This window comes from Capra hircus, chromosome 10 (genome assembly GCF_001704415.2).
Source record: "Capra hircus breed San Clemente chromosome 10, ASM170441v1, whole genome shotgun sequence".
NCBI lineage: Eukaryota > Metazoa > Chordata > Mammalia > Artiodactyla > Bovidae > Capra > Capra hircus.
The window spans coordinates 808,752-836,000 of record NC_030817.1 but is presented as its reverse complement, the minus strand read 5'-3'; the positions used below and the strand labels follow the sequence as shown (position 1 = coordinate 836,000).

General features: G+C 57.9%; 1 protein-coding gene across 6 annotated transcripts in view; it reads right to left on the bottom strand.

The window, feature by feature from the left end:
- Positions 1 to 11,593, bottom strand: part of TTC7B (tetratricopeptide repeat domain 7B) — a 272,717-nt gene extending 261,124 nt beyond the window's left edge. For all 6 annotated transcript variants that reach the window (XM_018053841.1, XM_018053837.1, XM_018053838.1 and 3 more), the window contains exon 1: positions 11,405 to 11,593. In XM_018053841.1, the coding sequence (XP_017909330.1) occupies positions 11,405 to 11,525 (121 nt within the window). In that variant the 5' untranslated portion in view covers positions 11,526 to 11,593. The remainder of the gene's footprint in view (positions 1 to 11,404) is intronic.

Sequence of the window (27,249 nt, the reverse complement as noted above, 5' to 3'; positions counted from 1 at the left end):
CCCCTTCTAATTGCCTGCAGTGATGGGACCGGATGCCGTGATCTGTTTCTTTAACATTTAGTCAGATCATCATCCCTCACCTCAAGCCCTGCAATGGCTCCCCCGTCACCCAAAGCGAACGCTTAAATCTTTGTGCTGATGACTTATCAGACACTGAGATCCTGGTACCGTATCACCTGCGCCCTGACCTCCACCCCCGGGTGCCTGGTCAGTCAGGCCATGACACTCGTGGAGACGAGACCTCCCCCGGCCCCAGGCCCCTGCTCTGAGCCTCCTCTGCTTAAACCACAGCCGGCTCAGGGCCCGGCCTCGGGGAACTCCTCCGGACATCCAAGGCCCATGAGGCAAAGACAAGGTGCGGAGGAGGCTGGCAGAAATGGTGTCTGGGAAAGCCTCAGGCATCCGAGTGCAGGCTTCGTGCCAAAGCCTCCTGTGTGCACAACACGAGGCCGGAGCGCAGGCTGGGCATGGAGACCACCCTCCACGGCGCTGGGAGAGTCAGCCTGGGCATGGAGACCACCCTCCCCGGCGCTGGGAGAGTCAGCCTGGGCATGGAGACCACCCTCCACGGCGCAGAGAGAGTCAGGCTGGGCATGGAGACCACCCTCCATGGCGCTGGCAGAATGACGAGCGTGCTAGACACACACACACACACACACACACACCCCTTCCCCTAGAGAAACCCCGTCTAAGGAGAGACAAGGCAGCCGGCCTGTCCTGTCCCCAGAGCTCAGCCAGGCAGGAAATGAGTCCAGCGGGGAAGGGGGTGTTATCAGAGCAGGGCAGGAGGCTTGGGCGTGCTCGAAGGAAGCCAGCCCCACATGCCGCGCTGGCCACACACCCTCACGGAGTCCACAAGCTCCTCCCGCAGATCCAAGTACCCATCTGGTCCCCACCTTCAAGGCACAGCGTGCGCGGGGAGGGGGTACCACCGCCTGTCCAGGGGTGTGCAAAGACCACCAGGGACTCCCAGGAAGGTGTCAGAAGCGAGCGAGGCGTGAGGGGCCTGGGGAGCTCTCCCCAGGTGAGATTCCTGGAAGAAGGTGACGGGGCACAACCGGCGTGTGCTGGGGTGTCTGCAAAGGGCCGGGGAGGCTGCTTCTCCAGCGCCCAGGGCCCCGTGGGGAGCCGACCCCCCGGGCCCGGCGCCTGGCGGCCAGGAAGGGGCTGTGGCGTTCCCCACGGGTCCTGCACTTGGCACCGCTTCCCCTCAGCAGTGCCGTCTCACCAGCTGACCACCTGGAGAGACAGATTGATCTGACCTCACGGGTGAGGGATGGCAGCCCCTCGAGGGGGCCCAGCGTGCGGCTGGGTGCTGAGCCGGCCCGGGTATGATGAGGAGGGGGGTCAGGGGCAGACAGGCGCCTGGAGACCCTCGCTGGGACGGGCCTTCCGGCAGGCGTCTGCTCTGCAGCTTCCCTAGGGAGGGGGAGGAGCCCCCCACCCCCACAGCCTCCCATCGGCCCCTGGCAAGCCCAGCGTGGTCCCAGGAAGCTGAGAGGCGGCTGTGCGCAGGGATGCTCCCCTCCCCGGGCCTGACCCCGTCTGCCCAGCCTCTGTGTACTGGACTCTGCGATCACTGTGTTCTGGGCCCTCAGGACAGGGGCTGGGACCCAGGCGGTGCTCAGTAGATGCTTGGTGAGTAAATACATCCAAGTTAACTCCTCCAGAGCGGAGGCCAAGCTGTTCACCTAGTAATTAGTTCAGGGAGGGGAGTCTGGGGGAGAATGGATACATGCACATGCGTGGCTGAGTCCCTCCGCAGCTGACTTGAAGGTATCAGGACGCTGTTAACGCACTGCTTATGCGTGTGCGTTCAGCCGCTCAGTCCTGTCTTTGCCACTGTGTGGACTGTAGCCCGCCAGGCTCCTCTGTCCATGGAATTCTCCAGACAATTCTGGAGTGCGTAGCCTTTCCCTCCTCCGGGGGATCTTCCCGACCCAGAGAACCCAGGGATCAAACCAAGGTCTCCTGCGTTGCAGGTGGGTTCTTTACTGTCTCCGCCATTGGGAAGCCCTGGTGGCTATATCCCAATACAAAATAAAAAGTTAAAAACAAAAAATTTGTTGGGTACCTGCTGTGGGCCAGCCATGTGGCTGCTGCTTGGGGCACAGCAATGAACTGAAGATCCAAAGGCCGTGCCCCCCAGGGCGGCCAGGCTCGGCTGGAAGAGGAGGCCTGAGGGGCCCATCGGAGCTGGGCCGAGGCGCTCAGCAGTCTGAGGCCCAGCAAGTCCGGGTGGCTGTCAGCTTCACGCCTCAGCCACGATTCAGGGCGACAGCAACCCTCCCCCAGCCTGCCAAGCACCTTGCTGTTACTGCTATCCTGCCCGCTCCCACCATGCCCTGAAAAGGCCTGAGTATCCGGAACTTTCCACGCTCCCCCCACACCCAAACCTCGTGATACAGCCAGGCAGCTCCAGAGGGTGCTGATAATGGAAACTTCACTGTCTTATCTGCTCCTGAAAGCAACTGTGGAGATAGAGAGTCAGGCTCAGAGCAGCTCAGTGACTCACCCGAGGCCAGAGGAGCAGTGTCAGCCCAGGACTGAACCAGGTCTAAACCAGGCGGTGCTTTCTCCTGCTCAAGGCTCCTCTCCTCTTTGCTAAAATACCTGCATCTGCCTCACGTGGTGCCCCACCGGCCCACTGCCCAGGACTCCTGGGACACAGGACGCCCGCTGCTAAAGCCCCCCAGCCATAGCCACTGTGCAGCCCCTGGGACCCCGGCTGCTCCCAGGAGCCCCCGTGACGCTGTCCGGTTCTGCCCAGCCCAGGTGACACCTGGCCCCACCTCAGACGATCCCACGGGCTCAGGAAGCCCAGGGCTGCAGTCCCCTGGGTGCTGCTTCACAGCCTTGCTCCCCGAACCCCGCCCTGCCAAGACCTCCCACAGCAGGAGCTGGGGCCCAGCCCGGGACGCTGAGGTGCGAGTCAGCCGGTGACTCGGCCGCCCGGAGGCTGAGTGGCTGCCCGAGCTGGAAGTGCCCTGAGCCAGTGACCGGCTTGTTCGGCGTCTTCTGGGGCAGCCGGCCCGGGGGAGGCGCTCTGTAAACGCTGAGAATCGCAGCTGAGGGCAGGGCCTTCCAGGCCTGGCGATGCAGACCACCAGAGGCTCCACCTGAAAGGCAGGTTTCCAGCCCGCACCTCGGACCAAGAGAGTCCCCACCCACAGGAGGGGTCTGGGATCCACAGCGTCCCAGCTGCCTTAACTCAGGGCTCCCCCGAGCGTATCCATGGGCAAGCACCATGGACGTCACCGCAGGCTTGCAAAGAGGGAAGCCTGGCCCCTCCCCGGACGAGCTGTGGCAGAGTCGCCAGGCGTGTCTAGGGGCCTTGCAATCTGCGTTCAACACGCCAGCTTGGTGATTCTCTGATCTGAAGAGTTCAGAAAAACACTAGTGTCAAATAACGGAAGGAGAGTCACAGGCAGGCGAGAACCCTCCCGTGAGCATCACGCCTCGGTCCCCTTGTGCCCTGGATGGGAACCACAACCCCAGTCGCACCCCCCTCGATTGTGAGAATCCTCCCGTGAGCATCACGCCTTGGTCCCCTTGTGTCCTGGATGGGAACCACAACCCCAGTCGCACTCCCCTCGATGGTGAGCATCAACTGGGATCCGTGTAAAAGCTCACGCTCAGAATCCAGCATCCAGCAGAAGCTCAAGACACGCCTGTTCACTCTCCCTCCTTACCGGCACTGTTTCAACACTCAAGGAGTCAGGAAAACGAAGGCTTCAGTGGCTCAAGTCATGTGCACAAGGTCACTTGGAGGGCAAAGACCTGCAGACTCTGACTGCACGCAAGGCAGGCCCGGAAAAGGGCCAAACAGCCTCAGTTCTGCCTGGTTCCGGCCTCCCCACCGCGCTCTGCGCCCCACGAATGGCGACAGGCCTGGCGGTGGGCGGGTGACAGCCCCGCCATCAGGGTCCCTGGGGAGCGGATGCCCTCTGCAGCCTACGGGGCACGCGGCTCACCCGCCTGCCGGACTCCGCTCATCTTCGTCTTGCTGGCTGCGGGGGGTGGTTTTGATAGAGACCCCTTCCCCTCTGCGGCAACACGGATGGAGGTGGAGGGCAGGTTGGTTCAGTCACTCACCGCGTGCGACCCCGCGACCCCGTGGGCTGCAGCCCGCCAGGCTCCCCTGTCCGTGGGATTTCCCCGGAAAGATAGTGCAGTGGGTGGCCGTTTCCTCCTCCCCGTGAAATAAGTCAGACAGAAAGACAAATAAGGGGATGGCAACGCACTCCGGTATCTTTCCTGGGAAACCCCACGGACAGGGGAGCCTGGTGAGCCACAGTCCATGGGACTGCAGAGCTGGGTACAACAGAGCCACCGAGACCCTGCAGGTAAAGAGAACAAGCTGGTGATCGCCGGGCTGGGGAAGTGGGCAAAGCACTGGCTCAAAGAGAGATTCACGGATGTATTCTGCAACACAAGGAATGTAGCCAGTATTTTCTTATAACTCTAAATGGAAAATAACCTTTCTAAATTGTATAAAAATTCAAAATTAAAAAGAAGAGCCTTTCCCTCTTTCTGGCCACTCAGATGGAAGAACTGGCTTTCACACAGGCAGAGGTCTGGAGGCCTCCACGGCCTGCCGAGCCCACCCGCCCGAAGGCCCTTCCCGGGCCGCTCCTGGGCAGAGGTGGCGGGTGCTCTGGATGAGAGAAAGGGGGGCCAGGCTGCAAGTGGTGGCCAAACGCCATGTAGACAGGGCTTCGGCAGGAAGCGCGCAGAAAGCCCAGGGCAGGGCCGGCGTGGGGCGAGCGCCAGGGGCTCAGCAATGCGACCAGGGTCGTGCCCCGCCTCCGCGTCCTGCCCTCTGTGGGCCTCCCTCCTGGGCAGGGACCTCCCTGCACAAGACGGCCACGGCTTTCGGCAACAACGCGCAGGACAGGACGCGGTAACGCCCTTCTTCCCGCTGGAGCACGTGCGTCGCCCCACAGCGTGAAGACATCCCTCCTAGAAGCCCGTCGACCGCAAAGGCCTCTGATATCTCACGGGCTGGAGCGTGCTTGTCAACAAGCGACAGACCGAACCCCCAGGGGCCAAGGCCCAGCTCCTGAAAACACAAGGCGCCCAGGAGGGCTAGATCAGGAAGGAGGAAACGGTGGTGGTGGCAAGCACTGGACCGCCAGCCAGGGGGCCTCTAGCCAGCCCGACTCCCCGACGCCAGTCCCCACAGGACAGCTCTCCCGGACTCAGGGTCGTCACTTGCCCTTGGCCCTTTGGGAAGCCCTCCGCCGTTCGTCCTGAAGGACCAGTTCTGATTAAGCAGGAGCCTCCCCGTGTGAAAGTCTGTTCAACTGAGCACAGCAAATGCCGGCCACGGGGCTGACGGCCGCTCCAGCAGGCTGCGCTCTGCGCTCTGGAAGCACCGCCGGGAGCCAGATGGGGCACACGCCGTGGGGAGGGCCAGGGCCCTGAGCCGGGAGGTGGGAGACGCTCGGGAGGGCGGCGGCGGCCCCGAGAAACACTGCCAGGCGCTCCTGGGCTCGTTTGTTTCGTTTTGTCCTCGGTTGGGCCTTCCAGCCACCCTCTCAGTCCAGCACTGTCATTACAGATTACAACTCCGTGTCTGTAATTTCCAAACTCCAGACCTCTCTACAAACCCAAAGCTCATTTTCGCTGTTAACTTATTGGGCAGTTAAACTGAACCAACATGAGGCTCTTTAGAGTGACTTTATCCTTTTGGCAATGACAGTTGATATGTTTTGAAGCAGAAATCCTGATTGTTTCCCACGAAGTACTGTTCCCTGACCCCACTAGGACTGTCACGTAGGTGACAGTATGTATAACACATTCTGAAAATTTCCGCAGCCTGAGACGTCCCTGGCCCCATGTGCTGCAGAAGAGGGGCCTTGGATGTGTGTCCCCACTGTCTACATGAGCTTCCCCGAGGTGGAGTTTCACTCTGACCCGGGTCCAGACCTCTGAGCCCGGCGGCTGCTCAATTCTGCCACGCCTGGCGGGTGGCTAAGGAAGACTCCTCTCTCCCTGGGTCTGTCCCTTCATCTATAACACGGGGAGGCCGGACCAGATCAGTGGGTTTCAAGCGTGTTTGTTTGTTTGCTTTGTTTTTTAGGCACCTTAGCCCTTCCTTCAAGGGAAACTTACAGGGAAAGTATAACTGCTCCAGCGAGTGTGGCCTGCCCAGCGGGCCACCGGGGTGCTTCCGCGACAGGACAATGTGAATACTGACGTGTGCGGTCTCACTCTGCGCTTGTCTTCTCAGAGGCCAACGGCCCTTTCTGAGAGGGAAGGACGGCTGGGGGAAACGCACGATCTTGACGGACAGGAAGGCTTCCGACCTGCAGAGAGGCCCAGAGCCGAACGCCACGAGCTCCAGGGAGAGAGGAGCAGCTCAGGGAGGGCTCGGTCCAGGAGCCAAGTCAGCCGAGGGAGGGGGCGCCACGGCCGGCAGGGAGGACAGGACAGGCACCGAGGGCGGCCGCAGGACCCCGCCCTCCTGATCGCCCCAGCCTGAGGCCCCGCCCTGACGTCGCGGGCAGGGGTCGAGGAGGGAGCCACAAGGCCTCCTGCCCCAACCACAGCAACCATGAGCCCGGGCAGCTTAGAGCCACTGGCGCGCCACCACCAGACAACTGTGCCCTCCGGGCCCCAGAATCAGAGCAGGTGGGCTTCCACGAAGGCACGCGCTTCAGAGGACAGGCCATCTGAAAGCGGGATGCGCCCGGATGGGGAGGGCCAGGAGGGGACTCCACAGTCCCCTTCCCCTGGGTCTGGGGGGTAGACTTCGGGGAGGCGGGGGCACCCCGGGATTCTCCTAAAGGCCAGGCCCACCTCCTCACCCCGCCGCAGGCTCTCAGCTGCACCTCGGCCTGGTTTCCGAAGAAGCTCCTCGGGCCGGCGGGGAGCCCCACTTCCCATCCACCAACGCCTCCCCCTCTCTGGGAACACTCCAGGGGCCTGAGCAAGCCCAGCCCGCCTCCGGAACAGGAAGCCATGGTGCCGCCCGGGGCCCCTGGGAAGCACAGGAACATCGGCTGCTGGCCCAGGCAAGACCCTCACTCCACCCGAGGGTCTATACTTGGTGACCAGACTTTGCCCCCTCTCCCCAGATACTCTTTATTTCAAGCATCAGTTCACTCCCCGTCCATCACTAAGGGGTAATTAAAGGATCTCAAGATCACACCTTAGCAGAAGGGCGGTGGTTCCTTCCAGAAGACACCCTCATTAGGGCCCAACTGTTCCCAGTGGCCCAGCTGTCTGAGCGGCTGAGTGTTCTGGGGGGCGGGGAGGCCGGCGCCGTCTAAGGGGTCGGGGGGCTCCAGTGACGGCCCTGTTGCTGGCCACGCAGCGGTCCGACTAGCCGCTGCTCAGGCCTGTGTCTCGGGGTCTCCGCGCTTCCTCCCCAGCAGGGGAGAGCCAGGACTGGCCAGCCTCGCCCAGGTCAGGGGAGGGCGAACCCCGGTTCTGCAGGTACCGCAACCCACTCCACCCTCACAGCCACCGGCTGGAGCAGGCGTTATCAACCCAATCTCAAGGAGGAGGAAAGCGCGCTCAGAGAGAGCGCGGCCACGCAGCCGCAGGCAGAGTCCGAATGAAGGGGGAGGCCGGATCACGGCCCTGGGGCCCTGGCTCACGGGAGGCGTGGAGGGGGCCGCCAGGAGGAGCAGGCAGCTGCGGGGGCCTCGGAGCCGGGCGGGGTGTGGGCCGAGAAGGGGCCGATGAGCACCGCTCCGAGTCCACCCGGCCCGGCCCCGGCCCAGCCCCGGCGCTGGCCCCCACGCTGCCCCCGCCTGCCCGCCGGCCCGGGGGTCTGCGCCGGCCCGGGCTCACGCGGCCTCGCGCCCTCAGCAACCCCGCGGGCCCAGCGCCCAGCTGGTTCCTCGAGATGGAGCGATCAGGACGGGGGTGCGGGGTGAGGCGGGAGGGACTGCGGGGCTCTGTTTCCAGCCTGGCCTGGCCCTTTTCTTCCGTATCCACCTCTTGGCAAAACTGTGAAACCAGTTTATCTCAAAGGAGGCGCCGGAGCGGCTCTGAGAGCGGCTGCCGTCGCCGCCCTCCCGGGCGGGCAGCCCTGCCCCACGCAGCCGCGCCTGCGGCCAGGGCGGCACCGAGGACCCCGACGCTTCTGCTCAGAGCCTCCTGCGGTTCCCACGTCGCTCAGAGGAAGCCCGGAGCGTGAGCCGTGACCTCCGAGGCCCCGCCATCTGGCCCCGCCACCTCGGCCCTTGAGGTCCCCTCCCTGGGCCGCACTGCGCCGGCGGAGCGCTTATCTCAGGCCGCCGCCCGGCCGCCCTCCCCAGCCGCCCCGCTGAAGCCAGCAGCCCGGGCCCCCACCCCGTCGCAAAGCCCTTGCTCCCTTCCGCGCTCTGTTCTTCTGATGCCACTTCACGCTGTCTGACAGCCCGCACGTTTCACTTGGTGATTTTATTTATCATATACGGCACCCCTTCCCCCTTGGAAGGCGGGTGTCACACAGGGGCAGGGACGTTTCCCGTTTTTGTCTGATTTGGTCACTGGTGTATCCTCAGGGCCATCGACAAGCACGTGGCAAGCACTCGGTGTGGAATGAATGAATCCGTGGATGAGTGAAGGGCCCACCTACTAAGGCTCTGTGGCTCGTCCTGGGAGCCTTTAGGCTCCTTTGAATCTCACAGCAACCCCTACAATAAGTCTTTTAATCCAAGATGAAAAAATGGATGCTCAGAGTGATTACTAATTTGGCCAAGGTCACAGTTAGGAAGTGCCAGGCCCGGGACTCAGGCTCCGGTCCGGTGGGCTCTGACAACAGTGCCCGTTTCTGCCTGTGGTTGCCGTCAAGGCAACTGTCTCGGTATGACAAACAGGACACTCACTCCCTGTCCTTATTCCAAACAGTGAGTGTGTTAGTTCACGGATTTTGCCAAATCTGTCCCAAATGTGAGGTCCAGTGCACCAGCAGGAGGTCCCACTGCAGCCAAAGGGAAGGACCCTCCTTCAGACACTGCTCTGGACCCAAAGGAGGGCCTCAGGAGTCCTGCTTGGCCTCATCCTTCACCTTTGCTTTATTTTTTTACCCTTCCTGAGCAATGTCTTTGACCTTTTCTCGTCTGTGAGACCTTCTGCCATCAAAGACTGCTGTCTGCCATGCCGTTCCTGGAGGCAGAAATCTCTCTCGAGTTGCCCCAAACCAAACGTGCACACACACCCAAGGCCCACCGTGTGCTGTACAACCGGCTCCCCAGCACCGACCCCAAGCCCCACCAGGGGCTGAGCCTGAGACCACGGGGGCCAGGCCTTGGAAAAGGAGCCGAGCCTGGAGCCATGAGGACGAGAGAGGCCCAAGCGCCCGGAGTCCATCCACCTCTCATTCCAAAGACCACCCTAGGCAGAGTCACCCACGGCCCCACCCACCGTTCTCACAAGACTGTTGCCCTCAAATCACTGCTCACTGTCTGAAGCTGCCAGGTGTACTGTATTTGGTTACATCTGTCTCCCCAGAGGAGGCCGCGCATGAGGGTAGGAGCTGTTCGCCATTATCGACACTTGGCACAGGTGGGCATGCAAATATTGGTTGAATGAGTAAATAAAGCAGGAAACAGGTGGATTCTGAAGGAAAAAATCAGAGGCCTCCGAAATGAACCCGTTTAATCCTAAGATAGACCTGCCCTGACAGTATTATGTGCCCACACAGCTGGGAAGGACCGAGGAGACCCAGGGCTGTCTAAATCCGAAGACACAAGAAAATGCTGCAGGTACAGGGCAGAGACCCTGATGCTGGGAAAAGTGAGGGCAAAGGGGGAAGAGGCAGTGGAGGCTGAGATGGTTAGATAGCATCACTGACTCAGTGACATGAATTTGAGCAAACTCCAGGGGACAGGACAGTGACGGACAGGGAAGCCTGGCGTGCCGCAGTCCATGGGCGGTAACCCTTACAGGCACGGCAAGGTCAGGCTGCCACTGGGGCCCAGGGAACCGAACACCTTTGCCTCAAATGCTGATTCAGTTGAGAAGAGTCAACATTTCCCACCATGCTGAGCCCAGGTGGCTCTGTGCTTCCACCGTGCCCCTGGCATGAAGAGTCAACATTCCCACCATGCTGAGCCCAGGTGGCTCTGTGCTTCCACCGTGCCCCTGGCATGAAGAGTCAACATTCCCACCATGCTGAGCCCAGGTAGCTCTGTGCTTCCACCGTGCCCCTGGCATGAAGAGTCAACATTCCCACCATGCTGAGCCCAGGTGGCTCTGTGCTTCCACCATGCCCTGGGCATGATCACGGCACCGGCACCTGCCCAGGAAACACCTGCCCGAAGCCAGTACCATAGTTGAGAGCGTGCAAAACCCGCTCTCATTGTGAGGCACTAACACCATAAAAGGCCCACACACACCATCCTTGAGGAGGACACGTGCCATCTCTCTACTTCTGGGCAGTTTGGGTGAGACAGCTGAAAACAGGGGATGCCCTTTCTGAGAACAGCGTCATTCATTCATCCGTCTGGCTAGCATGTGCTTGGCCAGCCTCAGGAAGCCAGAGATGAAATGGGACAAAACCTCTGCCCTCTTGCCAGTCCATTGGTGCCTGTGGTTTTGACGGGCACGAAAAGACAAGCAAATATTAAGGATACTTGCTTCCAAAACAAATAAGGCCACGTGGGGCTGTGCCTTGGGAAATGGGGTTCTGGGTGCAATTTTCATTCCATCAGGTACAAGAACCAGTTGAGTCAACAGGGGTCCTAGACTAACTCCAGGCCCCAGGCTGCTACTACTTCGGGGCTCTGTCCCACCCGCTCTTCCTCTGGGCCCTGAGCCCCTCACACACCCGCCCCCATTTCCCAATTTCACAACATTCCTCGGCCACGTTCCCACCTCTCTGCTCAACACTCTCCCTCTTGACGCCTCTTACTCTCTTTCCCCATGTTCCCGAATCTGACCTCCCTAAACCCTCAGCTTCTCCTCTGTCGGGACCCCAGGACACACGTCTCGACCTGCCTTCCGCCACCCCACACACACCCCAACTCTGGGCTTCCACCTGGAGCCCTTCCATGCCATATGTTTACAAAGCGTGTGTCCCAGGGGTCTCGGTTCAGCCCCGCTCGCTCGCAGGACTCCCCTAAAGCCGTCGTGACTCGGAGCACACCACCCGCGCAGCCTGGACCCCCCCTACACCCGCCGCCAAGTCCTGAGGACGCGCCCCCGCCCGTCACACCCGACTTCTCTGAAGCCCAGGCCGGCCCCCGACCCCGGGAACCCGGTGAGACCCGCACCCCGACTCGGCCGGGAGCCCGCCCTGCGCCGGGGTCCCGGCGCCCCCCCCGCAAGCGCTCGGCCGCGGGTCCCCCGCCGATCGCGCCCCCACCCCGGCCCCGGAGGCCCCGGCCCCGCGCGCGCCCCCGGGCGCCGCGCCCCGCGAGCGGCGGGGGACCGGCCGGCGCCGGACGGAGGCCGCGGCGCCTACCGTGGGCGATGAGCTTGGCCGACAGCTGCCTCGCCAGCTCGGGGATCCGCTCCCACTGGCTCTCGGAGCGGCAGCGCTCGATCTCCGTCTCCAGCCGCGAGCCCGCCTTCCTGGTCGCCATCGCGGCCTGGCCGCCGGCGGTCGCCGCCTCCCTCCCCGCCCGGCTCCGCGCGGCTCGGCTCCGGCGCGGCGGGCGCGCCGCTCGGGGGGGGGCGGAGGCGGCGGCCGGCGCGAGGAGCGCCCCTGCCGGCCAGGGCCGGAGCCGCCGCCGGGCCGGGCTGCGGGAGGCCGGGGGGCTGCGGCCCGGATCGGGGCGACCGCGGGGCCGGGCGGGGCCCGAGACCCGGGAGGGCGGCGCAGGGCCTGCGGAGGCAGCGAGGGCGGCGGTCCTGCACACCCGCGGGCGCGGTGACCCTGGCGAAGGTCACGGAGCGGGCGGGACTGGGGCGCGGGCGCGAAGGGGAGCCTGCCCGAGCGTGCCCTGGCTCTCAGGTTTGGGGCGGCCGTCTCTCCGGGCCTGGCTGCGCTCCTGCCCCCGAGCAGGCCCCTTCTGCGCCCGGAGGCCTCCCGGCACCTGGTCCCAGGCGGGTGGAGACGCGTCCAGGCCCCGCAGCTGCCCGGGGCCCCATAACAGTCTGCTGTCGAGCTGGACTGAGGCAGGCAAGGACCGCCAGCCCAGACGCCCGGTCCCTTGTCCTCCGAGAAGGACGCAGGATCACCAGTGGGGTTTCCTCGTCCTGACCCTGCAGGCTCAGAGCTGAGGTGGTGGTTGTGCAGTCGCTCAGCCCCGTCGGACTCTTTGCGACCCCATGGACTGCAGCACGCTGTCCGCCGTCTCCCGCAGTTGAGCTGAGGGCAGGTGTCCAAATGTGCCTTCCTTCAGCTATCCCATGACCGTGGAGGGATCGCTTAAGAAAGCGAACAGAACACCTGCCTTGGTTACATTCCGGCAGGGGCTAAATAAGCGAAATAAAGTAGGAAGTTACAAGATAAAAGCGGTCAGTTGTCGTTGAGTCTCTCAGTCCTATCTGACTCTTCCCGACCTCATGGACTGCAGCACGCTAGGCCTCCCTGTCCATCATCAACTCCCAGAGTTTACTCAAACTGATGTCCATTGAGTCAGTGATGCCATCCAGCCATCTCATCCTCTGTCGTCCCCTTCTCCTCCTGCCCTCAATCTTTCCCAGCATCTGGGTCTTTTTCAGTGAGTCAGTTCTCATCAGGTGGCCAAAGTGCTATAGTTTCAGCTTCAACATCAGTCCCTCCAATGAACACCCAGGACTGATTTCCTTTAGGATGGACTGGTTGGATCTCCTTGCAGTCCAAAGGACTCTCAAGAGTCTCCTCCAACACACAGTTCAAAACCATCAATTCTTCGGCGCTAAGCTTTCTTTACGGTCCAACTCTCACATCCATGCATGACCACTGGAAAACCCAAAGCCTTGACTAGACGGACCTTTGTTGGCAAAGTAGTGAAGAAACAGAGCAGAGTCCAGTGAGAATAAAGACCTGAGCAGGTGGCGGGTGTTGTGATTTTAAACGGGATGGTGGCTTTGGTGATGTGGCATTGGGCCAAGGTCTGAAGCAGGTGAGAAGAGTATCTTGGGGAGAAGTGTCTGAGCAGAGAGGCCTGGGGCTTGCTTAATGGGTTGGGGTTTGGAGAACTCAGAGATGGGAGTTGGAGTCGTAGCTCACGTTGGGCCTCCGGACCGCTATGGAGACTTTGGCTTTTCCTCTGGTGAAATGGGGCCTCCGTGCAGGACTTTTAACGAAAGAGTGGCAACCCACTCCAGTGTTCTCACCTAGAGAATCCCGTGGACAGAGGAGCCTGGTGGGCTGCTGTCCATGGGGTCGCGCAGAGTCAGACATGACTGAAGCTGCTTAGCATGCATGCATGCATTGGAGAAGGAAATGGCGACTCACTCCAGTACTCTTGCCTGGAGAACCCCACGGATGGAGGAGCCTGGTGGACTGCCGTCTGTGGGGTCGCAGAGTCAGACACGACTGAAGCGGCAGCAACAGCAGCAGTCACAACACGACCTGCATTCTAGGGGCATCCCTGTGGCCACAGGACTGAGGATACAGTAGTCTGGGCAGGAGACGGTGCTGCGTGGGCCAGGCTGGTGAACGGGGCAGCGAGAGGGTTACATTCTGGGTGCTGGGTCTGAGGGTGGAGCTGACGTCTGGAATGCCAGCTATGAGGAGCAGCGGCTGACCTCACCTCTCCTCGGGGAGCCTCCCTCTAGCTCACCTGCAGGTTCCTCTCACCCCTCAGCAGCCATGGGGCTGTTCTTCGGGGAAAAAAGATACCGAGCCCAGGTAACCAGTGATGAAGCTGAAACTCAGACATAAAGAGGTGAGGAACAGGGTCTCCCCAGGTGGTGGTCTAGTGGTTAAGCAACCGCTTTTCAGCACAGGGGCTGTGGGTTCAATCCCCAGTCAGGGCACTAAGATTCCACGTCGCCTCGGGGCCGCGAGGCCCACAGGCTGCAGTTAGGAGGGCCGCGTGCAGCAGCAAAGATCCCGAGTACCACAACTGAGACCCGCCTCGGCCAAAAACAAGTAAGCATTTTTTTAAAAAAGATATGAGGAAGCTGCTGTTGCTGTTGCTAAGTCGCATCAGTCATGTCCGACTCTATGCAACCCCACAGACGGCAGCCCACCAGCTCCTCTGTCCCTGGGATTCTCCAGGCAAGAGCACTGGAGTGGGTTGCCATTGCCTTCTCCGATATGAGGAAGGAAGGTCAGGAAATGCCTTCTGATGTGACCAGCTAAAACTCAGGTACCTCCAAGGACCTCTGAGGTGCTGCAGTCGCCGTGGGCAGCGCACGGAAGGGGAGCTGGAATGTCCGGGTTTCAGCAGGGGTCCCTCTGGGGCCCTGATGCTTTAGTCCCACCAGGAGGAAGCCGCAGGCACCCCCAGGTGGTCTTCCCTGCCACATCGGCCCCCGCCCCCACCTTCTCTCCGGAGCCAAGCTGGAGCTTTGCTTCCCTGGAGGCCCAGGACGTCCCAGCTCCTCTGCTCCAGGAGGGGGACTCCTGCACGTTCTCTGAGACCCAGGCCACGGGTCAGGGTTGCTCAACCCCTGGCCGGCGCTGTGACGGGGCTTCTGACAGCCACGCTCTCACATCATGACCAGCGTGGACCCGCCCGGTTGCCCCGGTGGTCGGTAGGTTCTCCGCATCACCCCTGGGTGCCCTCCGACCAGCTGGTAAGTTCCAAGACAAGGCCTGTGTCTTCGTGAAGGCAGCGTGGAGCTGTCTCAGCGTACGCTGCCCGGGGAGCATTCGCTCACTCCATGCCTTCCGTGCTGGCAGCTCCCCAGCCGCGCTGCCTGCTTCATAGCGTTAACGGAGAATTAAAGGAGGAAGCACACGTAAAGCCTTAGAGGGGTGCTGATCGAACGTAAGTTCGGTTCAGTCGCTCTGTCGTGTCCGACTCTTTGCGACCCGTGGACGGCAGCACCCAGGCCCCCTGTCCATCACCAGCTCCGGAGCTCAGACTCATGCCCACCGAGTCAGCAAGAACGCAGTATGTGTGACCTGTCATTCCGTGTCTCTGTACCCTTTGCACCCAGCATCGGCTCTGGCACAGTGGAGGAGATTTTGAATGAAATTAACGATGAATGGGGGCTTCCCTGTGGCTCAGCTGGTAGAGAGTCCACCTGCAATGCAGGAGACCTGGGTTCAATCCCTGGGTTGGGAAGATCTCCTGGAGAAGGGAAAGGCTCCCCACTCCAGCATTCCGGCCTGGAGAATCCCGTGGACTATACAGTCCTTGGGGTCACAAAGAGTCGGGCATGACTGAGCGCCTTTCACCTTCATTGTCTGGGCTCACCTGGTGAGACACACAGGTGGTCAGAGGAGAATATCCAAAACCAGTTTTCCAGGTGAGTTTACCTGCAGGCAGCACTCAGGGAACCTCAGGAGTAGGAGGGCTCCTGTGCTCATAGTAGTAATTAAGCCAACATCGTTTTAGCCGGGCATTGATACTACAGGTTAGACAAGGAAGTGAAAAATATCCCAGCCCGTAGATTGAATCCAGCCTCAAGGCCTGGCAGTGGCTTTGAGAACGAGAATAGGGCAAATAAACTACCTTTCAATTAAACCCCCACACACCCTACGACTAGAATAGGGTAAGAAGTGAGCAGAGAGGAGAGGGCTGGAAAGAGAGGGCAGGCTTGGGGGCGTGGGGCCTCCGGGGACTCGAGTGAGAGTGAGAGTTTCAGGCCTGGCCCGAGAACGTCAGCTCCAGGAGGGCAGGGACCTTCGTGTGGTCTTGTTCGCTGCCGCAGCCCCAGCACAGGGTGGGTGCTCAGCAAATCTGTGTGGAGTGGCTGAGTGCGGAAAAGCAAGGTGGTGGGGCTGGAGGCAGGCAGCTCGCTGAAGCGTGGGGGCAGGGTTAGGGGGAGAGCGAAACCCGGAAATGAGAGGGGGCTCAGGGGACCTCCAGGACAATCCCTGCTGACCTTTGACCTGCCTGAGCCCGGGGCGGGAGCCACGACCTGCTGGCCCTGCAGACGGGCACTCTGGCAACGTTTGTGACCAACGGGAAACCATGCCGCAGGACCTTGCTCAGCCTCTGAACGCCTTTAATTGTGAGGTTTTTGACCCCCGCAAAGACACAGGTAATCAAGAGGCGCCTGTATAATAAAATAATAAAGTGAACCCCAGGGATCCACCTGACCATCTTAGAGTTAACCACGAGCCTGACTTTCGCTTTTATCACAGCCTTATTTCGGCTGCTTTCTGTGCTCATTACACCCTTATTTTGGTTGCTTTTGTGTTGGTGCTTCAGTCGCTAGGTCCGACTCTTGCGACCCCATGGACTGCAGCCCGCCAGACTCCTCTGTCCACGGGATTCTCCAGGCAAGAATTCTGGAGTGGGTTGCCATTTCCTTCTTCAGACTGTAATGTTTATCACACCCTTATTTTGCCTCTGAAGTAGCTTCCTGCCGCCCCTGGGGCGTGAGTGTGCAGTCTCACCCTTTCTGAAGCGGTGTCGTGTCCTGCGGCTTGCTTCGTTGCTCGCTGCGCGCCTGGCTCTGTCCTTGGTGAGCGCCGCTGTGGCTCCTTGCTTCTCTGTAGTGTGTGATGCTCCGTGGCGTGGAGTATCGCCCATCCTCTGGGTTAGTCATACTTCCAGGGCTCAGGTTTGCTTTTATGAACGAGGCTGCTGTTTTAAAAAGCTGCATCACGGCCGCTGTTTGGAGCAGGGCTTCTGAGGGACCCAAGATGGTTCTGCGCCTCTCCCCCACCGCCTCACAGTACCCTGGGGACCTCCGACTCTCTTCCCAGGGGCTGCCTGCTGCTGCCCGGAGCCGTAGTCTCACTGCAGGAACAAGCCGGCGGGGTCCTCGCTGAGCAGCTCAGCTGCAGGCGTGGGAGCCGGTGTTTCCTGTGAACCGTGTGGCCGTGTGAGAGGAGCAGCCAGCTGAAGGAGGCTGGCCGGCTGCTGCAGCACAGTGTGGGGCAAGGGTGCAGACCACACACCCGCCTGGCCTTCAGCTTTGCAAGTCCAGAAAGAGCAGGTGCTCTAGGGCGCCTCCCACTTACTCCCACTCATTAAGCCCACAGAGGCCCTTGCTTACACTTCATGCCAACTTCCGTTTAGAATGGAAACCATCCCCCAGCGTCCCTCACCCAGGGACCCAGTCCCAGGGCCACGATGCTTGTAAAGTGGAAGTGGTTGCTTGGTGAGAATGGACTTGGAAGAGAAAGAGGAAAGCCTCAGGAAGGTCACTGTCCAAACCCTGGAAAAGCTCCGCGTCGTCTCATCCCATTCCTGAGCCACCTCCAGGGCTGAGACCACCGCGTGTCACAGAGACACACAGGCCTGCCCTGGATAAGGCCGGGCCTGCTCTGCAACCGTTCGTTTCCATTCATGATGACCTTGCCGAGACTTTGGGCACCATAAAGATCAAGCTGGTTTTCGGTTTAGTCTGTATGATGGAAACTGCTTATCTTCCTGAGTGTTTTTCCCACACAGAGTTCTGGGGAGTTTCCTGTTACCCTGTGCATCACCCGTGCTAACTTCTTCCGGAAAGGCAGAGTCTGCTTACCTTAAAATACCCACCTGTATGTCTAAATGAACAGCAAAGCAAGAGCAGGAACTTCACAGATAAAGGGGAGAACACCGTCCCATCACCAGGGAGGAGACTGTTCTTAAAAGTGTGCCTAGGATGATTTTTGAGCTTCCTAGCCGACCGGGAACAGAAGGAAACACATGGAGTGGTTTGATTTGAATAATGCACTTGGTTCACACTTACTGAGTTTTAAAGGGCAATCAGGAATTAGGTTAAGCACAAGGGATCTTGGTTGTTTTTATGGAGTTGCATTAGCAAACAGTTGTGAAGTTTTCATTTCAGACACCTTACTAATAAAAAAGAATGAGAATTCTCATTCTGTGCGAATGAGTCTCACAGACACAAAATCCATTTCTGTTGGGAATTGCAAGCAGTCGTCTCCTGCACAAGGCCACTAGCATGTGAGGTTTCCACAGTTCAGTTCAACGTTTATTGAGCGCCTGCCATGTATCAGACAGTGTTAGACCCTGAGGACACAGAACTGTAATACGATGTCCGGTGCCATCCCTCAGGAGCTCATAATCAGCTGAGAAAAGGGACAAAGAAGTGAACGGTAGGGGCACAGCTGGACTCAGATGAGCACCGGGGGCTGGGAGAGCCTCTGACCCATCCTGGGGGAGTGGGGGGCTGGGGGTGAGGTTTCACGGAGTCATGGAGGGAGCCAAGTCTTGAAAAAGGGTTTCAGGTCCAGCCCGCTTGCCGAGTCTCCCCAGCTAACAGAGTGGCCCCGAGTTTTCAAAGATCCTTGACTCAAAAGAGGGTCATGGCGTTCAGACACATCAAGCTCTGGAACACCCTCAACGTCAGAGGAAAAACGTCCACAGCTTGGTCCCCTTTCCCTGTAGCAAAGCGCCTGTTGGTCAGAGAGGCTGGGGACGCGGGCTCATCTGAACTGCTGGCTGGCGTCCCAGGTGGCTCAAGTGGTTAAGAATCCACCCACCACTGCAGGAGACACAGGCAGGAGATGAAGGTTCCATCCCTGAGTCGGGAAGATCCCCTGGAGCAGAAAGTGGCAGCCCACTCCAGCATTCCTGCCCTGAGAATCCCATGGACAGAGGAGCCCGGTGGACCATAGTCCGTGGGGTCGCAAAGAGCCGGACAGGACAGGACTGCCCGCTCGCGCTCTCTGAACCGCTGGGCGGCAGAGAAGCAGACACACACCCTGCACTGTCTCCTTGCTCCCACATCAGACGCTTCCGGTACCGAAGGGACGCTCACTACACCGGCCCTTCCCTGGGGGCTCGTGGGCTTGCCATTCCTTGCAGAGTTTGGGGCTCATGCCTCTACGCACCACCAACTGGCTTATGATCAAATCCCCATCAATTTCTTCATCTGCAACACGAGTGCCCTGCTCTGCCATCCATGAGTCCATCCTATCAAAGGAAGAGCTAAGCAGTTGCTGCAACGTGAGGAAACCCGGATCATCCCTTGTTGGTATGTGGATCCCCTGTAGGAGAGGTTCCTGGACTGCGACGCTGCTCCGCGCTCTGCGGCGGCAGAGGTGGGTGTGGGGGCCGGGTGAGGGTTGCAAGCCTGCAGTTGGAGGTAAGAGCCTGAATCTGCCTTGCGTCTCTGCAACTAAGCGGCTGTGTGACCTTCTCATATCCCCTCTCTGGGCAGCAGCTTGTTAATTCCCAGGTTAAGTGTGGGACAGATGATCACGAGCACGCCACAGTAAATTCCGGCTTGAGAAATTCATCCGCCGCGAAGCAAGACAAAACTCGTTAAAAGACATGATTAAAGTAAACGGGAAATGAGTGACCGGTCAGGCATCTAGGAAAGGCTGAAGACACCAGCTGAACAGCAGTAGCAGAGCAGTCAAAGGTCAGCGCCGAAAAGCAGCACTTGGTCAGAAAGCAGGACTTCGCTTCGGAGAGCGCTGCTGCTGGCAGAGGAGCCGGGCCGGGGTAAGGGGTCAAGCTGCTCTCAGCCCCGGAGCGCTAATGAGGGGTTGCCCCGCGCCGCAGCGGCAGCCAATGAGAGGGCCTCCCGATGACGTCACGGAGCCCCCTCGGCTCCTCATTGGCGGCCCCCGGGCTGGGCGGACCTCGGGGCTGGGCAGCCGGAGGCCTTCTAATCCCCGGCCCGCGAGCCCTGTCCAGCCTTTAGTTACTAGTGAACCTTGCGCTCAGTCGGCCTGAACCATAAGGGAGAAATGAAAATGCCCGGAAAAAAAGAGTTTTCACCCACCCCAAAGGCTGGATTTACCATCCTGAGGTTAACCGCCTTTGCTTTAGTGAAAGTGGCAAGTTTGTTTTGCTTTAATCCAAATACAATGATTAATTAACCACTTTAACCGTTTAATAACACTGAGCATACATCCTTGGGCTTCCCTCGTGGCTCAGACAGTAAAGAATCTGCCTGCAATGCAGGAGACCTGGGTTCGATCCCTGGGTGGGGAAGATCCCCTGGAGAAGAGAATGGCAACCCCCTCCAGGATTATTCTTGGGGCTTCCCTTGTAGCTCAGTTGATAAAACATCTGCCTGCAATGCAGGAGACCTGGGTTCAATTTCTGGGGAAGATCCCCTGGAGAAGGAAAGACCAACCCACTCCAGCACTCTTGCCTGGAGAACCCCATGGATAGAGGAGCCTGGGGCACTACAGTCCATCGGATCACAAAAGAGTCAGACACGACTGCGTGACTCACAGTTTCAGCTGGTCACCTTTTATTTCCCCATGGTGACACTCAAGGTCGGGAACAAAGACATTTCTCAAGCGGCGGTGCACACACGCGCCCCACCCTGGGGCCCTTCTGACTCTGGAACCTGCAGGTTGAAGAAACAGGCGGGGCCAGCAATGTGGACCCCACTTTGGGAACTAGACGTTGCAAGTATCTTCAGAGCTTGTTACAAGTGCAAATTCTCAGACTGTGCCCCTCCAGACCTACTGAATCAGAAACTGTGAGTTGGGGTCTGGTCATCTGTGTTTTGCGGCTTCCCAGGTGGCTCAGTGGTAAAGAATCCGCCTGCAATGCAGGAGACATAGGTTCAGTCCCTGGGTCGGGAAGATGCCCTGGAGAAGGAAATTCCAGTGCTCTTGTCTGGAGGATCCCATGGGCAGAGCCTGGTGGGCTACAGTCCACGGGGTCCAACGGGTTGGACATGACTGAGCAACTTAACGACGACATCCGTGTTCTAACATGTCCTCCCAGCGGTTTTGATTCACCCTCAAGTCTGAGAACTGATTCACTACTATGATTTCTTTTTTTAAAACTTTTTACCTAATTTAAAAAAAATTATCTATTTTTAATTGAAGGATAATTGCTTTACAATATCGGTTTGATTTCTGCTATGCATCAACATGAATTAGGTGTACAGATGTCCCCTCCCTGAGAACTGACTTTAGGCAGCTCATCATGACCCACGAGATGGTCTCAGAACAATCTGGAGAGCTGCTCTACAATCCACTCACTCGCACGGTCTCAGGACGTTAGGGCTAGGCGGGCCATGGTCCGGTCCTTCTGGGGGAGATAATTCTGGAACGCCTCCCCTGCTCTCACCCTGAAACTCCTGGGCTCCTCACAGCTCCGGTGCCTTCGGCTCTGAGTGACGGGACCGGAGATGCGCCGGTAACAGTCCTGTCCTAGAACTGGCTGAGATGGCTTCTGTGCGTGACCACATGCGGAGGGGGAGCGTGGTACCCAGGGCAGCCTTGTCCTGCCCCACGGCCTGGGGAGCAGAGGAAGCCGGTCTGCAGCAGGAGGAGTGAGGCAGACACAGGTCCCGGGATGGGAGGCGGGAAGGGAACATCCCCGAGGCCCTCCTGCCCTGCACTCCCCGCCCCTGCCTCCCTCTCAGACGTAACTCCAGCTCACGGGGCTCTGTGAGCTAAAGAGAGGATCACTTGCACAGCCCACCTGGGGCCCTGCTGCCTTCCAGCCCTCAGGGAGCAGGAGAGTCCCCAGCTTGAATTCTATAATAACAGAGTCTGGCTCTGTTTTGCTATGAAATCCTCCCGGCTAACGCATGTGGATTCCTCAGATTTGCCACCAAGTGCTCTTGAGGGATTCCACCTTGTTTTACAGGCAGGGAAGCAGCCTCGGTGACCTGCCCAGGGTTATGTGAGCCCTGAGCTTGCGGGCCACTGCTGTAGGAGACTCACTCTCACGACCTTGGGTCACAGCCCGGCGCTCTCCCACAGCAAGGCAGCCAACCTCAGGCCTTTCTTCCTCCTCCTGTAAGCTTTTAATAAATCAGTTTCATTTTCAAACTACTGCCCAGAATAGTCTGTGACCAGTAGAAAGGCGCTGAGAGCACTGTCTGTTCTAGGAAGCTCCTTTATTTTCTGACGAACTCTGGAGGGAATGGATGGTCTGAATGCTCCTGTCACTGAAGGAGCGCGACAGATGTTACCGTGGTCCTCACCCAACCCAGATTTCTTTTGTAAGAAAGATGACATCATTTCACCATGATACGATCCAGTAATCCCACTCCTGGGCATTTATCTGAAGAAAATGGAAACACTACTTAAAAAGGATATATGCACCCCATGTTCACTGCAGCTTTATTTTCAATAATAACCAAGACATGGAAACAGCTTAAGTGTTCGCGCACACACACAAGTGGAAAACGAAAATTCTAAAATGCAAGATAAATGTGTTATATAATATATATATTACTCAGCCATAAAAAATTATGAAATTTTGCCATTTGCAACAACGTGGATATACCTTGAGGGCGTTATGCTAAATGAAATGTCAGACACAGAAAGATAAATACCATATGATGATCTCACTACTACGTGGACTCTATAACAAAACAAAGCTCATAAACAGATGGGTGGTTGCAGGGCTGGGGATTGGGTGACCCAGGGAAGGGGTTTGAGATAAATTTCCAGTTATAAGATATGTAAGCCATGGGATGTAATGTATGATACGGTGATGGCGGATAATATTGCTTGTGTATTTGCAAGTGGCTAGGAGAGTAAATCTTAAAAGTTCTCATCATAAGAAAACAGTTCTCATCAGTACTTTGCCTGAGTGACTGTTATCAAACTCAGAGACGTTGCTGGTCGGAGAAGGCAGGGAGCAAAGAGAAGAGAATTACCAGCTGCCCTTGCTCCTGGGGACGGAACTGCTACTCTGCCTGCCTGCCTTGGGGCCTCCTGGACCTTTCTGTGCGTTCCTGTATTGGGGACCACCCCCCACCATGAGGAGGAACCGTCCTCCCGCTGGCGAGGCTGAAGATGGCCAGGCGCTCATGGTGCCAGACTCGCCTGTGACTGCAGTGAAGCGGGTAACTCAGCTCTGCCGGCGGCCGCCCCGCGGAGCTCAGGGGGCGTCCTGACTCGGCCAGGTTGCTCCGGCAGCGGAGGGGGGCAGGTCCCCGGGCGCCCACACCCAGCGGCGCAGCCACGCCGCCTCCTTGCCAGAAGGGCCCTGGGGAGGACTGCCAGCCTCTGCTGCTAGGGCCCCGCTTCCCGGCCTGGTCTGCATCCTCCCGAGATTGCGAGCCGCCAGACATTAATTCCGTTTCTGCCTAAATAAGCCAGGGCTGGGCTCTGTGGCTTCTGACGAAGGTCAGGACGGAGGCATGAGGCTGCCCACAGGAGGGCGGGTCCTGGCGGCGCTGGAGGGCAGTGCCCAGGTGGAGGAAAGGCCCCGGAGCAGGAAGGGGGCCGCGCGCGCGGGCCTTCAGGGGTCTCCGCAGCGGAGGAAAGGGTCACGTGCAGGTCAGAGCCCCGCACAGGGTCAGCGGGGATCACGGCCACGGCCTGGAGGGTTTCCTGCGAGTCTGGCTGCTTTCCTATGCTGCTGTCTGAGCTTTTCGCTCAAGAACGCTGGGCTTTCCCTTTGTGGAAGCAGAGGGTGGGTCAGGAGGGGAGGTCAGGCTTTCAGAGGTCTGCGTGGGCAGCTTCTCGGGAGCCTCAGGGCGCCCCTGCTTCAAGCCCCAAGAGCCCAAAAGTTAAGCCCTTCACCCGACGTGTCATTTAACTGTGGATGGCTTTCCTTTATTTCTTTTCTTTCTTTCTTTCGATCACGTTCGTTTCAGGGGTACAGCATAATGATTCAAGGGTTTTTTTTCTTTGCAGATTGTATTCCATTATGGGTTATTACAAGACACTAGATGTAATTCCCTGCGGTATGCAGTAAATCCTGGCTGCTTCTCTATTTGAGGTGTGGTAGCTTGTATCTGTTAATCCCATACTCCTAATTTGTCTCCCCACCTCCCTTTCCCTTCGACAACCATAATTTTGTTTTCTGTCTTTGCAAGTCTCTTTCTGTTTTGCATATAGATTCCTTTGTATTATTTTTTAGATTCCACGTGTGAAGTCGCTCAGTCGTGTCCGACTCTTTCTGACCCCATGGCCTGTAGCCCTCCAGGCTCCTCCATCCATGGAATTTTCTAGGCAAGAGTACTGGAGTGGGGTGCCAAGTGTAAGGGGCACCGTGTAGTGTTTCTCCGTGTCCGACTTATTTCACTCAGCATGACATTCTATGGGTTCATCTGTTGTAAATGATATTTTATTCTCTTTCACTTCTGAGTAATAGTCCATTGTACACACATGCGTCTTTTTTATTGTGATAATTCTTTTTAAATTTATTTCTGATGGATACATGGTTGAATTACACTGTTGTGTTACTTACTACTATATAGAAAAGTGATTCAGTTATACAGAAATATCTTCCTCCTCATATTCTTTGTGATTACGGTTTATCACAGGATATTGAACATAGTTTCCCGTGCTGTACAGGAGGACCTTGTTGTTCATCCATCCACGTAGAATGCACCAGTTTGCACCTGCCCATCCCAGACAACCAGCCCAACCCTTCCCCGCCCCCCTTACCTTGGCAACCAGCAGTCTCCTCACGGTGGCCCCGATTCTGCTCCATAAACAGGTTCTTTCCTGCTGTGGTTTAGATTCTGCGTGTAAGTGACGCCATGCAGCATTTGTCTCTCTGACTCACTTCACTTAGGTTGATAACCTCGAGCTCCATCCATGTTGCTGCACATGGCATTGTTTTATTCCTTTTTCTGGCTGAGTTTCACATGTGTAACACATCTCTTTCATCCATTCATCCATCAACAAACATGTAGGTCATTTCCATTAGACTCTTCCAGTAGTCCAAGCTGCTGTGGATAGTGCTCTGAAGAGCATAGGGGTGCGTGGGCCTTCTTGGGTTATAACTTTGTCCTGATACATGCCCAGCAGTGGGGTGCTAGACCAGACGGAAATTCTGCTGCGCGTTTTCCGAGGCGCCTCCGTGCTGTTTCACATAGTGGGTGCGCCAACTTGCGTTCCCACCAACAGTGCAGGAGGGGTCCGTTTCCTCCACAGCTTCTCCAGCACTTGTTATCTGTAGACTTTTCAATGATGGCCATTCTGACTGGTGTGAGGTGGTACCTCCTTGTATTTTTGATGTGCATTTCTCTAATAATTAGTGATGTTGAGCATCTTCTGTGTCTTCTGGTCATCTATATATCCTCTTTCAAGAAATGGCTATTAAAATCTGCCCATTTTTAAAATTTTTTATTTTTTTGTAGCATTGTATGAGCTGCTTGGAGATTAAGTCCTTGTCAGTCACATCATTTGCAAGCATTTTCTCACATTCTGTTGGTTGCCTTTTTTCAGTTTTCTATTTTTTTCCCAATGGTCTCCTTTGCTGTGCAAAAGCTTGCAAGTTTGATTGAGTCCCATTTGTTTTATCTTTGCTTTGGGAGACTGACCTAAGAAAATATGGCCAGAATTTATGTCCCATCATGTTTTTTCACCTATGCTCTCTCTCTTCTAGGAGTTATTTGGTGTCATGTCTCAATTTAGGCCTTTAAACCACTTTGTGTTCATTTCCATGTGCCATGTGAGGGAATGTTCTCATTTCACTGCTTACACGCAGCTGACTGTGAACCCAGCTGGAGCCCAGGCCCTCACCCAGGAGCCGACACCACCCGGAGGACCTGTAGGCCCGGCTGCCCCTCCGCAAACATGTCGGTGCTCCTTGCGCAGAGACCGCAGCTCAGGCTCCCTCCTTCCCTTACAAGCAGGGGAGCGTGAAGCCTGCTCTGCGTCCCAAGCCTCCTGGGCTCCTGGAGGCGTCCCCATCTGGCCTTCTGTGGCCGGAGACCCAGGACCCCAGAGCACACAGGGCTGTTTCTGGGCTGGCTGGGAGGCAGAAGCACCACTTTCGTCCAGGCTTCTGTCTGCCTGTCCCAGCGCAGGAAAGCTGCAGAGCCCCCTCCTGACAAGCATGGTCCAGCTGCATGGGGCCAAAGGATGCGCCGCAGGGACCTGTTAACAGACAGAATCAGCACCGGGCCACCCCTTGTCCAGAAGCTGAGCTCTAAGTCACCCATGCTCCTCTCTGTGGCATATTCATTTGGGATGTCTGTATACAAGGCTGAGAATGAGGTCTGTCTTTTTCTGTCTCTTAAGAAAATTTCTAAACAAAACCCCGAACATAATCATCAACAATAACATGATGTCCAGGGTGGTGCTGGCTCTGAGCGTCTCTCTACCAGACCGCGGTAAGAAAATTAATCTTTCTGAGCCTCGGTTTCCTTGTAAATATTTCCTGACCCCAAAGTACCTCAGAGTAGGAGGGTCCAGACACCCCTTTCTGCTCAGCAGCCAGCTGCCCAGTGTCCAGAAACTCAGCTGCATTGTGGCTCGGAGCCTCCCTGTCGTCTGGTAGGTTTCACGTGGAAGGGCTGTCCGCCTCCATGACATCGCAGAGAAGCTCAGACCCCAGCTTAAAGCCTCAGGAGACATTCATTTATCCAAGGACGGCCACCAGGGAGGGCGTTGCTCCTTGCTTGACGTGTGTTCGTTTTTTCTAAGCGCCTTTGAAACGAAAGCCGTGAAACTGCAGGATGACTCGGGAGTTTGCCGATTATCCTCTCATGTTCCTGACAGTAGTCTGAGTTTTAGCTATTTCACACGTAAGAGGCAGACTGTGTTTATAAGTTCAAGCGGTGGCCTTGATTTCACAGAGAAAGTAGGAAAACTTGTTAGCTCACACATGGCCCACGTTGAGCGGATCAGCTTGCTCCTGTGAAGCTGGGTCTCCTGGAAGAGGACTTCTCAGGGAGCCTGAAAGTGCTCCTAATTACAGCAGCTACGTAATCACTGCTCCGGAAGCAGGGTGCAGGGATGGCTGGGAGAAGGGGTGAGACCTCTGAGGCAGTGAGTCATGTTCTTTCAAGCTGGGAAGGCAAAGGCCCGTGGGTGTGAGCGACAGTGGACTGAAGAACCAACACGACCTTGCTGCTGCTTGCATTCAAGGATGCTTGCTTTCTCAAGGACGGAAATTAATATCTGGTGTCTACGGGGCCTTTTTTCAATCTCTTCGCAGAATAAAACCCTCGCTGTTGGATGCGGCGTCTTGACGGTCATTCTGCACCGCCACAGACGGTCACCCAGCCGGGGTGGGGTGGGGCGAAGGTGCGGGAACTAGAAGGGAGCTTCAGAAGACAAAGCCGGCTTGACAGCCTTACTCCTCGCCGCGTCCCCTCAGGACAAAGAAGGCGCTTCACGAAGATCTGCCCTCCCCTCCTCCCCGCACGTTAGCAGGGCCGCCCCCACGGTGGGACTCCCTGCTCAGAGGGGCCTGGGGACGCAGTCAGGCTGCAGGTCACGGCTGCAAGCCCCCAACCCCCAGAGGCCTGCTGGCCCGCGTGAGGGCACACAGCTCCTCAACGAACTCAGTGCCCGCTGCTCACTCCCCGTTGGGGTCTGGGGTAACAACGCCATCCTGGGGCCTCCGCTCACCTCCGTCATGCTCAGGGCAGACTGTGCCTTACCGGTTGTTCAGGGAACATTCT